Source organism: Hydra vulgaris, chromosome 11 (assembly GCF_038396675.1).
Source record: "Hydra vulgaris chromosome 11, alternate assembly HydraT2T_AEP".
NCBI lineage: Eukaryota > Metazoa > Cnidaria > Hydrozoa > Anthoathecata > Hydridae > Hydra > Hydra vulgaris.
Genome location: NC_088930.1, coordinates 24300653 through 24313549, shown reverse-complemented (window position 1 = coordinate 24313549; position 12897 = coordinate 24300653). Strand labels below are relative to the sequence as shown.

Genomic DNA, 12897 nt, shown 5'->3' with positions numbered 1-12897 from the left:
TTTCTATATTTTTTTTTAAGTTTTAGTATTCTGCTATTGTGCAAGACTGTCATTGCTCTATCGGAATCATATCATTCATAATTATTATTGATATAGTATGTATTAAATATATATATATATATATATATATATTATATTATAGTATATATTTAATATATACTATAATATAGTATATATTAAGTATATAATATAGTATAAATATAATATACTATAAATAGTATATTAAATTTAATATACTATAAATATATTATAAATGTCTATATATTTTTAGACAAATATTAGTATATTACTAATATATGATATATTCTAAATACGTAAAAAAGCAATATATTATATTATTATATGATATAAAGCTTTTTAAAAATGTAATAGTATGATTGGACTGAGCAAAAAACATGTATTATTGATTTAATATATAATAAATGCTATTTTGACATTGATACTTTATAAATGTAATATTAGTACTTATATCACAAAATCACTTTATAGAAAAATCACATAAATTTTTTAATAATTATTATTATTGGCTTTTAAAAAGGAATATTCAATATCCTTCAGTACCACCACCCCCCCTTCTCCCCCAAACAGAAGACGGAAAAACAAAATTTAGGTACCAAAAGTGAGGGTAAAAATAGGGTATCTGCTAGTTAAAATAAATTCTTGAAATTTGGCATGTGCATCGAAAACGTATAAACTTAAAAAAAAGAATAGGATAGAAAAAAAAAAGATAATATCTTCAACATTTACTAAGTACAAGAAGTACAACACACTTTTTGATATCAATAAATAACACTTTAACTTTCGCCAATATAATAAAAAAATACTCTTTAAAAAAGTTCAACCATTCTACTTTTAAAAAAATTTCTAAGTTAATATAAAATTCTAAAAAAATATGCTACAAAACATCATCCTACCATACTGCCTAAACGCTAAGTTTGAAAAACGTGGAACAGTTTTTTAGCACAAAAATCGGCTCCGTAAAACGCGGGATGTAACATACCTATTTATAAGTCTTATTTAGTTGTTGTTGATTAGGGATAGAGATATCAGTAAAGTGAATAAACTTAAGCAAAAGTTAAAAACGGTCACGATTGAAGTGAGTAACAAACCAGGGAGTGGAAGCACAAGGATGACTAATATCCCAATATAGTTTAATACTAGCTTTCTTGATAAGACCCATAATAATAACAACACCAAGGAATGCCTTTATTTCTGAAAGATTTGTTTTTCCTTGCATTATCCATACATGACTTATCGACAATGGATGGGATCTTAAATGCTGTTGGTTATTTTGTATCCATGCATCAGCATACTGGTTTGTATAAGTCACTAAATTTTCCAAAAATTCTGTTGTGAAAAATAAGTCAACATAGTCAATGGGCTTTGACTCTTGGGAAATAGTATGTTTGGGTCCTGGTACACCAGTAAAAGGAAAAACATTTGGGCCATTATCATCTCCTACAACAGGAAGCCACAAATCTAAAACATCATCAACACCAGCATCATCATCAGAACTGGAGTCTACATAAAAAATAAAAACTTCGAATGCTTAGATTTAGTGATATATCTAAATTAAATAATATTGTATACAACTTTTCAATAAAAAATATTGTGCCTTCATCAAATAAGCTATCATCACTGCTACTTAAATATTCTTCGCTTGTACAACTTTCTTCTTCTGTAAAACTTTCTTCGCTGTCACTCATCTTTAGTACAAAATATACACAAACAATATACCAAAAGGTAGAAAAAAATGTGCTCTATTCAATGGTACCATTTTTAATTTATGAACAGCGGTATTTTTGCACAAAAAGTCATAGTTTTGAAGAACACCTCCAAAGCCACGATCTACGTGCTCTGACGGTAAAGCCACGATCGTGGCTTCCCGTGCTCAAAGGGTTAAACTTGTGAAATGATTACAAAACGATCAAAATATTTACGATTACGATCTAATACTTTTTCTATTAGCAATCAAAAAAAGTATTAGATCGTAAAAGATTCTATTATTTAGACACATTTTTTTCTTTCGCTTTATTTTATTGAATGAAAAAAATGAACGCTAACTTTTATTAAAAAATACATTAAATGAAAAAGCAATAGATAGAAAAATCATGGGAATTTGATAAGGTTACTTAGATAAGAAAACTTACTTAATAAGAATTTAATTATCATTCTTGTTTGTGATTGTGCGGGTTTTCGTGAAAATGTTAAGTTTTGACATTTTATCACGATAATGTTTTCGTCATTTTTAATAGTTTTTTATAACTGTTTCAAATTTATAGATTGTTTTGTTAGAGTTTTAAATAATTTTTTTTATTGTTAAAAATTTATAGAAAACTAAATATTCAAGTTGTTTTAAACAGTTTAAAATATGTAAATAAAATAGAAAATGAAATAATTGATTAAAAGAAGATTATATCAAGTTCATTGATTTTACAAAAATACAGCCGTTAGATTTAATGCAATATAATAATAGTAATAATGTAAATTATAACTAAAGCTAGATTACAACCGCTGAACGTAAATGTTATGACATCTTATGCAAAAATGAGGCTTATTAAATATGTAATTAAAAACAAGTTAAAATAAATAATGCCCCTCCCCTTCGGCGGGAGTGGAGGAGGGGTTATTAGCAACAACAAAATTGCGATTAGATTTTTTTACGTTAATTCGAGCCCTGATATATATATATATATATATATATATATATATATATATATATATATATATATATATATATATATATATATATATATAAAGGCACTCCGGAAGAGCCTAAGGGCAGGAGTTGCAAACATGCTCCATGTCTGGAAGTTACCTATCTCGAACCCCAAAAAATTCTTTCTACGCCTCTGATACAAACTCAAAAAACTATTGCTATTTTGCAAAACATCTACCAAAAATTATGTAGATATTGATAATAAAATATTGATAATGAAATGTTGGATAATGCTACCCTTGCCACCCTAGCCAAAATGGCAGAAGTAGTGGTTGCTATCCTTGGCTACACCTTACCGGTGTGCCTGCATCAGTATATATATAAATACATGTATATAAATTATTGTATACATAAAACGTTTAATGTATACTTAAATGGTGTTCACTCAAAATTAATATATCACTACTATTTGTTAACATCCGGGAAAATATATTTTCAGAATATATACGATTAAACGATTATCACATTTCATGACGCATTTGCACTTATTTAAGTAAAATATGAAAACCTTTTTGTGAAAATTATATTTAGATAAAATTAGATACTCTGCTTTGGTCAGTTTTTTGGCATTTCTTACTTCTAATTTTTCATTTTACTTGTCAATATTTTATCTTTACTTATGCTGATTTTTTTATATTTTAGTTTAAATACGAAATGAACATTTCTTTTCGAGATTGTTTCATTGACAATGATTAGGATTGTTTTAAAGGTAAACTAATAGTTTTAATTTTAAATATATTTTAATGTTTGATATCTATATTTATATGTATGCCTATATTAAGATGTAATTCCTATACATATATATCTATATATATATATATATATATATATATATATATATATATATATATGTTTATATTTATATATATATATATTTATATATATTTATATATATATATGAAGTCGCAGAAAATCACTTAACAAAATTTTTTTTCTTTTAACACTGTGTTTTATCAATAAAGACTCAACAGAAATGCTTTATTGATTAATGAAATCTTTATTAAGAAACACAGTGTTAAATGAAAAAAATTTTTGTCAAGTGATTTCCTACTTTATAATTGCTCTGTTTTTTTAAGAACATCGAGCACTCTATTTTGTAGAATACATTTTAAAATTGTTTAAATATATATATATATATATATATATATATATATATATATATATATATATATATATATATATATATATATATATATATATATATATATATATATATATATATATATATATATATATATATATATATATATATATATATATATATTAAATATGTCTATTATAAAATGTCTATTATTTTTCTGTTCACATTTCTTTCTATTTTGACAGGAAAACACTCAAAGGTTGTCACTCAAATGTTACAAGGTATACCTTGAAGTATTTGGAGTACATAGTAAAATTTTCATGAAACAGAAATTTTTATAAAAAAAGAAACTGAAGCAATAACAATTGACATTTTTTCAAATTTTTAACTTAAACATGAGTACAAAAAATAACTTTAAAAAAAATAAAAGAAACTATTTTATTTATTTTATATTTGTTTGTTTGTTTTTTTAAATAATAATAGAGCAGACAAATAAAAATTATTTCAATAATGAATTATTTAAATTCTGTTATATTATAATTATAGTGTTTTATAATTTTTTTCTTTTTAACTTACTAAAAGTTAGAATTCAGTATCTGTTACCTAGATTTCCTTAATTCCGAACAGTCCCTTATTTCGAACGGGTTTAGTTCACTTATTGTTACATCTATTATTTTTATCGGATTTTTAAAAGGAAAACTGATTAATAAATTGAAAGACTAGGGTAATGAGAATATGAAAAAATATTTTCAAAATATATTCAAACCATAAAATATTTTAATTGCAAGCAAAACACTTTTTAAAAGGTATGTACTTTATGGACGACCCCTTAACGCTTTTAACTTTTTTATTGAATTTCTAAACGTATTGGTTTATCTTAACGTTTGTTAATAAAAAAAAAATGTCAAAGTTTTAAAAAAATGAAGATCGCGAAAGAAAATTAAACTCTGTATTGAGGCTATCAATTATAAGAAGATGTCATATTCAGAGGCCGCTTTAACATTCCTAAAAAACTATTTTTTGCAGATTAAAAGGAATAAATGGAGCTGCTGGTGTTGGTAGGCCCAGAGCAATAAGCCAAGTAACGGAGAGGCTTATAATTGTACAGTTTATTAGTGACATTGGCTTCAGCTTAAAAAGAAATGATGTTTTAACTGTGGTCGAAAACTAATTGAAGGAATCTAAACAAACTCACATATTCAAGACCGGTAAACCTACTCGAAAGAGGTACAATAGTTTCATGAAAAAAATTTGCGAAAATTATCTGTAAAAAGAAAGGATACTAGCATGCAAGCTGTAAAAGCGGTGTCTTCACAATCAGAAATTATTGATAAATGGTTCAGGTAAGTTGAAACTGTTTATCGAGAGCATAATTTAAATGAAAAGCCGTTTCATGTGTTCAACTGTGATGAAAGTGGATTGAAATTCGATCAAGGTAAAGTCAACATTGTTCGTCGAAAAGGAATAAAAAATCCAAAATAACTTGCCCCAATAATAAAATAAATTCAAAAAACTCTATGAATAGACTTTCAACAAAAGAAGTATTGCTCAAAGAATTAGATAGCATCAAAAATGCCGTTAAACAAGCATCTTTTAATATTATTAAATCAGTACTCAGTGTGCTTCGAGATAGATTAAAGCCTCTTTCCAGTGGTAAAGAACAGGGAACAATAATCAAAAGAAAACCAAGTTAAAAAAGAAGCCAGAAAATTTATTAGAGTAAAAAAATTGGACTCGGCAATTCTCAAAAAACAAATTTAAAAAAAAAAGAGAAAAAAACTTTTAAAGCTTAAAAAACCCCAAAAACGGTCTCAGAAATATAACAAAAAATAAAAGATGTCTACTAGTCAAAATATTGAGTGTCTTCCTGCCGCCAGCTGTAATCCCTACCATATCAATCGTCTTTGTATTTCTTGCGGAAGCCTTTGGGACGAAGCTACAAGCAGCAAATGCGTCGCATGGGAAAAGTGGTCTAACTGGTCGTGTATTCCTTGTATTATCAACTATCACAAAACAATTGAATTCGTGTGCAAGGAGTGTAAATAACTTTTAATAGTTTTAATTTTTGTAGCCTGACGTTTTAAAACAATATCTTTTGAATACAACAACTTTTTTATCATAGTTTTTTTTTTAATTATTGAATCTGTACAGTACAGCTAGGGTTTCACCTCCAAATGAATTAGTGTTCATTTAGAGATAGCAACCGAAACTGTAATGAACAGATTTGATAGTTTACAGACAATAGACAATTACAGATATACTACTGCGATACTATTTAATAAAAAATAACTGCAATACTATTTAATGGCAAAGAATAATGGCGTGGTTATAATAATGGAAGGTATTAAAATAGTAATTTTCAGTGAGCAAAATTATAGGGTTACTGATCAATATTTCAGTCTTTGAATTACTGACATTTAAAAATACAACTGCGTAAGGGATAAAACTGCATTGCTATATGATAAAAAAGCACTACAAGCTTCCTATTTGATTAATGGGGAAACATTCGCTAAGACTGTAACCAACCTGATACTTATAACTGAGATTTCTTCTGGTTAACAATGCTTAACTGACAGAAACAGGCAGTGACAGTGAAGGTTTTTTTTTTTTTAACTGATTACAAAAAAATAATGGAAGACAGGATACAATAAATAGATTATGTTCCCTCAGTACCAACAAAATGTTATACCCTTACATTAAAATAAAAGTTAGAGGTCTACGCTAGTATAAATTATTTAATTATTTAAATTGAATGCTATTTTTTGGGATTTGATACTTATCTTCGGATTTAGGAACACGTGTTCCTAATTCCGAACGAAAATTTTACTTTTTAAATTTAAAAATTAACAATATTTTTACAATAAATATACTTTTTGCTTAATATGGTTCGATTCAGTTTAGGTTCCAGTTTATTTATTTAAAAAAATTAATTTGAAATTCAAAAAGCAAGCGGAGTTATTTAACTTTAAGTACGATTTTGTTCGGAGTTAGGGAAATCTACGGTATTAAATTTTAAATTTGATTTTTGAAATGGTTTTATAATAAATAAAAGTAATAATTTGATAAATTATTCATTATAGGTAAGAAAAGAAAAATTGGGCTTTATTGTTAAATTGTTGAGTTATTTTGCAGGTAAATCTAGTAATTAATTATTGGAATTTGATTTTAAAGAATTTGTAAAAAAAAATTTAATTATTTACCAAGAAAAGAAAATCGTATAGTACTTTAATACAAGTTTTTATTTTTTGTAGGTATTTAATTATATCCAGAGTTGTTTATTGCTTGGCCTTAGATAAATCACACGTATTGAGTAACAACTTTAACGTAACCATTGCACATAATTAGTGTTTTTTGTAATTTATTACTTTGTTAAATATATAAATTTTTCCTTACTTAAAAACATTTTTTTTGTTTTTATTTTAGATTTATAGTTGACTTGAAATGGAAAAGCAAGAAATGACTGTATTTTGTGTGATTGGGTTGATTTATATATTTTTTGCAACACCGATGTACATTACTTAAAAATAAGTTTTTGAGTATATCAATTTTGTAAATGTATTTAAGAAATATGTAATATAATTATAATATTATGTGCTTATTTATACAAAGTTGTTATCTCAAAATTTATATTGTATCAATTATCTCAAAATTGTTGATAATTTTTTTAATTTTCTTATTTACTAATTTATTATTTATTTGTGTATTTCGCGTTAAAATGATATGTAAATCACCAAAAGTTTTATGTTTTTTATGTAAATCAAAGAATGTTTATCTTTAGATAAATTTTTCGATATAACATACAATCTATTTTATATCTAAAATATTCGCTAGAAATAAACTTTTTAAACTTTCATATGAACAGAATAATAACTTTTATTTACGGAAACTATCCGCAACTGCAATGACAAAACCTCCTGTTGCTTAACGAAAAAACCTATTGTATTTTAACGGGAACATCAGTTTATTTACGGAAAATTTAGTTTATATGAGATGGGTTTTTCCGTATATTAACGATATTAACGTATATTAATATTATGACGTTTGATCATCGCAGCTGCCGAAAATTTTCCGTCAAAAACGCGACATATTTTAACAGTGTGGTCTTTCGAATAATCTGCCTTAAACACTTTTAAGGGTATTTTTTTATGTAGGTTAGCTTTGGTTCTAATAACTGACGTCACAGAAACATTAACTAATACTAGAATATGCAAAAACGCACGTTTTCAAATATTCTTATAAAGTGTTCCACATTTAAATGTAGGGTTAGAAATAAAAATATTTATTTAAAATTCATATTTAAACTGTTTTAAGAAAAAAAGTAGTTTTGTAAAAAGCATTACGTTTGCTACGATGTTTTACATTTGAAAAATACCATAATGTTTTTTAAAATCGACAATGAAAATCGAACAGTATTTCGTTAAACTAATTAAAATTTAATTTGAAACTTTGTGCTTATTCATACAAAATTAAAAAAAAAAAATTAGTTAAAAATATATAAACTTCTTATGAGGCTCTACAACTGTCATAATAAATAGACTACATAGTTTTATTTATTATGACACTTTAGCTATTGTCTGTCTTTTATTTGAGTTTTCAGTTTATGTTTATAGGCAAACTAAGTATGTTTAACAGGGCAATACTTTTAGTTATATGAAGTAATTTTTTGATAATGATTATACCAAACATAGTTAGGGAAAAAAATTTGTCTATAGTTTTATATATTCAAACTCGTTAATTTTTTTTCAAAGAATTTTATCTACAACTTGATATTTTGTGTTTTTGTTAACTATGCCTTTGTTTTGTAAAATCGTCCCTTTCTATAGAAACTTTTAGAAAAGTAACTCCAGTATAACTTCGTGAATCAGTACTATCATAAATTGAACGTTTTCAAACAAACTGCTTTTCAAAAAAGACATTAAGTTTGCTAAAAAACAACAGGACTTTAATAACTTGACCAGAGACGGATATCTAAAGAGAGCAAAAATCGCATACAGAAAGTTCAAAAAATCGGTTGTCGTACTAAGTATTCTTATGAAAAAAAAACTTAATAACGTGTAACATGAAATCTCAGCCTAACCTTTTAAAACACCTTTAAAGTTTAAAAACGAAGCAAATAAAATAAATTATGATCATTACAAAAAAGCTCATTTTCAAATCTCCACAATATCGCTTATTTTTATAATACCCGTTATATAAAAAGATGTCGTTCGAAAAAACATTATTAAAAAGACAACCGTAAAAAAATTCCTAATTAACTTTTTCATGAAAATTTTTATAATAATACAATGAAAAGTTTATACTCAGATTTCTTTTCTTTTACTTTAATTTTAATAAAAATGTTTGCCTTTTTTTATTAAATTCTAGAATTAGAATGATACTTCCGATTTGCAAAAAGAGATTTTCTAAACTTTCAAATAAACTATTTAAAGTTGATTTATAACCAAATTACTTACATAAAATAATAGAAAAAAAACTGTTTAACATATAAATTCAAAGATTGGAAAGTATAGCGAGTTAAAACTTTTTTCCCAGTAAGCGAAACAAATGCGAACGTTTTTAAAACATCTCGTACAATCTCATATATTCAAAGATTCAATTTTAAACAGCAAAATATATTTTAGGAACTTTTTCGATCAAATTCGATGAAAAGTTTGGAATACTTTATTTGGAACCTGGTAAAATATAAGTTTTCCTTTTCGATATTTTATCGCTCTTAAAAATTGCGTATTTTACAGTTTAGTTTTTAAGTACAACAAGCTTATACATTTTTATCATCAAGTCTTTAACTTATTTGTCTGGATTGAAATGCTAACCTAATATAAGACCGTTAAGGTCAAATATATGACCATCAAGATCACCGAGCCATCGCACCATTTGTTTGTTTAAAAAATGGATATATTTATCTTTTAAAGTTTATTTCAAAAAATTGACAGGGTTTTAAAAGCAATTTAAAAAAAATTGAGATCTCCTTAGATCTCAATTTGTTATAAGCCATTTTATAACAAAATGTTGATAATTGATTGGGAACGAAGTGTACCAGTTCATAAAAGTAAAAATAAAAATATTGCTTTTAGTATTTACATTTTTTACTATTGCATAAAATTATTTCATAGACAAAATTATTTTAATACAAAATAAATATCTGTAATTGTTTCTTTTAAACTATTTGCACTTCTTTTTATTTAGTCTGATTGGTAGACGTGTTATGAAAACGAGAAAAAACATCGCGAAAACAGAAATGAGCATGAACGCAAAATATTCATTCAGCGGGAAACCACGATCTTTGTTTAGTTTCACATTATTCAAAGACCACGAATAAGCACTGCCAAAACTTGCAGCACCAATAGACCTAAATAGTTTTATACAATATTCTTCACTACTTGTTTTCAGAGGTTTCTATTTAAATTATTTTACCTTCGGCTTTTTTTGAGTTATATATAGCAGATTGTCAAGAGACAGAAACCGTAAAAAACGAATTAAAAACCCCTATGTTTTATTTTTGAACTTTTTTCTAAAACTGTAAAAAAAATCATTTTCTCTAAAATGATTTAAAAAAAATAGTTTCATTATTTATTAAGGTGATTTGCTAAGACATCAGAACATTGGTTTATAAAATTAAAATACTCTAAAAGTAAAAAAAAAAAACTAAACAAAAAGTTTTGTTTCAAAGAGAGCTAGCAAAGAGCAAGAAATTATTCAGAAAATTCAGAAATTATTAAAAGTAATGAAAGAAGTTTTATAATACTTATTATTGCATATTCATCCAGTGCAATGTCTGTCCGCTTCCTCTATGCTATCTTTCTAACTCGACTACTTCTAACTTTCACTATTATTTACTTTGTTCTTCCTAAAACTCACTTACTATTGGTCAGTCGAAGCGGGCCATGATGCTATATAGTAAGCGAAACTTGTCTTTGCGGGACTTGGTATGTGGTCTCTATATGGCAGTTAGGCGAAAAAGGATGAACCACAATACTAAAATATTCAAAAACTAGAAGTTTACTGACCTATCTACGCTAGTAAACAAAGTGTGTTGTCCATATTTGTATAGACAGAGATTTCTAATGATTGTCAAGAACGAGCATTAGATTATGAGCATTAGATTCTTGATAAGAAAACAGGAATGACTATAATAGTGGTATTATAAATCAAATTGTGAGTAAAATGGTGGTAATTTTGATTGGCCAAACTGTGACAACCAAATTGTGCAAACAGGTAGGGGAGGATTGATCCAATCCCCAGCCTAAATAACGTTAGTACTTTTATTTTCTGAAAGTATTTTGTTAACCTTTGTTTGATTTAGCAGCTGAATGCTTTTTTGGGATGAATCTCTTGAAAAGAAAAAATAGATAAATTTGTGGAGTCAATGCTTTACTTATGTTCATGGTACATTTGCAAAGAAGATTTCATTTAGATCAAAGTGTCACATAATCAGATTACATCCCAAGGAGTAACTTGATTAGCAGAATGTCTTGCTTGTATATATATATATATATATATATATATATATATATATATATATATATATATATATATATATATATATACATATATATATATATATACATATATATATATAAATATATATATATATATATATATATATATATATATATATATATATATATATATATATATATATATATATATATATATATATATATATATATATATATATATATGTATATATATATAATCCTTTGAATTTTTAAACGCTTAACAGTTTTAAAAAAATGTCACAAAATAAATAGATACGGCTTTCAACTCGCTTTTAACGGCTTTTATCACGTGTCAATCTGCAAAAATGCCTTAAATATACCTGAAGATAAAATAAAGTAAAAATTTCTAAAGAAAAACAGAGCCCTGTTTTTAATAACAAATTGTTTTATATGTTTATATTAAAAACCGGAATTGTACAAGCCACTTACCTTCCTACTGAAGCAAGAGATAAACCTATTCCATTAGCTAATCCACGTTGATGAGAATCTACTGAGTTGTTCAGGAACATATTAACACATAGTACTCCAGTACTAAACATTGATCGTGTAAAGCATTGAGTAATCCATAATGATATCCACATAAATGTTCTAAATACCAACTTAATAATCGTACCTTGTAAATTTAGTATTTTTTCATCATTTGAAATAATTTGCATTAATAAAAATAAGTTTAATAATTTTAATAAATCAAAATGAACAAGTTTAATAGAATTAAAAAGTTGACAGTAACCTCCAATATGTTTCAACTGAAGTCAAAGCATGTTTAAATATATATGCACAATGGATGATGTAGAAAGTAGGTATTAATGTCGAAGGTAGGTATTGGATAAATACAACCAAATTACAAAAACTAGATTTTCCACATGCAAAACATTTTTGGGTTAAAAAAAATAGTCCAAATAAAATTAGCAATGTACCCTCTTCAGAGCTGTTGTATGACATCATTTTCAAAAATACGATCCATGGAACAAAAAAAAATACAAATTTCGAACAGAAAGTTTTAGGCAAGTAATCTTATAAAAGGTATTGTTTCTTATCTACATTAATGATCTTCCTTACATCTAGAGTGGCTTTATTTGTTAACATTGCTAACTTTATACTCCTGTCTTAACAAAAAGCCTTCTCTTTTCAATTGCTTAGAACAGGTAGCTTAAATCTGATCTCTCTTCTGTAACAGAGCTTGTGGCTTGTGCATTTTAACTCCAAAAAAACTCAGTTATTTACTACAAACAAATATCGCAATACTGTCACCATTCCTGTATTAATGAATGGCAACCCTCTAACTGAATCCTCTTCATTATGTCTTCTTGGATTATCATTCACTACAAACCTCTCATGGGAACTATGTATAGAATGCATTGCAAAGTTAGCATCTGCTAAGGTTGCTTCTCTTTATTGTGATCGTCATTATCTTACTCCAGATTCCAATCTCTACCTCTACAAATCACTTATTCATACCTTATGGAATATTTGTTCTTTTAATGAAGTTCTTTCTCTTCTACACAAGTTCAAAAAACACATTGTAAATGTATTTGGAACTGCTTTATCTGTCAAGCTTAAGCCTGCTCCCATTGTCAAAAGGTTGCATTACTTTCTCT

General features: G+C 26.2%; 2 protein-coding genes across 2 annotated transcripts in view; one reads left to right on the top strand and one right to left on the bottom strand.

Annotated features, from left to right (window-relative positions):
• LOC100212348 (phosphatidylinositol phosphatase PTPRQ) overlaps positions 1-12897 on the top strand; it is a 268145-nt gene that overhangs the window by 110503 nt on the left and 144745 nt on the right. The window lies entirely within an intron of this gene.
• LOC136071962 (uncharacterized) overlaps positions 9869-12897 on the bottom strand; it is a 35709-nt gene continuing 32680 nt past the window's right edge. The window contains exons 14-15 of the mRNA XM_065810525.1: positions 11729-11887; positions 9869-10149 (exon numbers count right to left, since the gene is read on the bottom strand). Of these exons, the coding sequence (XP_065666597.1) occupies positions 9963-10149; positions 11729-11887 (346 nt within the window). The 3' untranslated portion in view covers positions 9869-9962. The remainder of the gene's footprint in view (positions 10150-11728; positions 11888-12897) is intronic.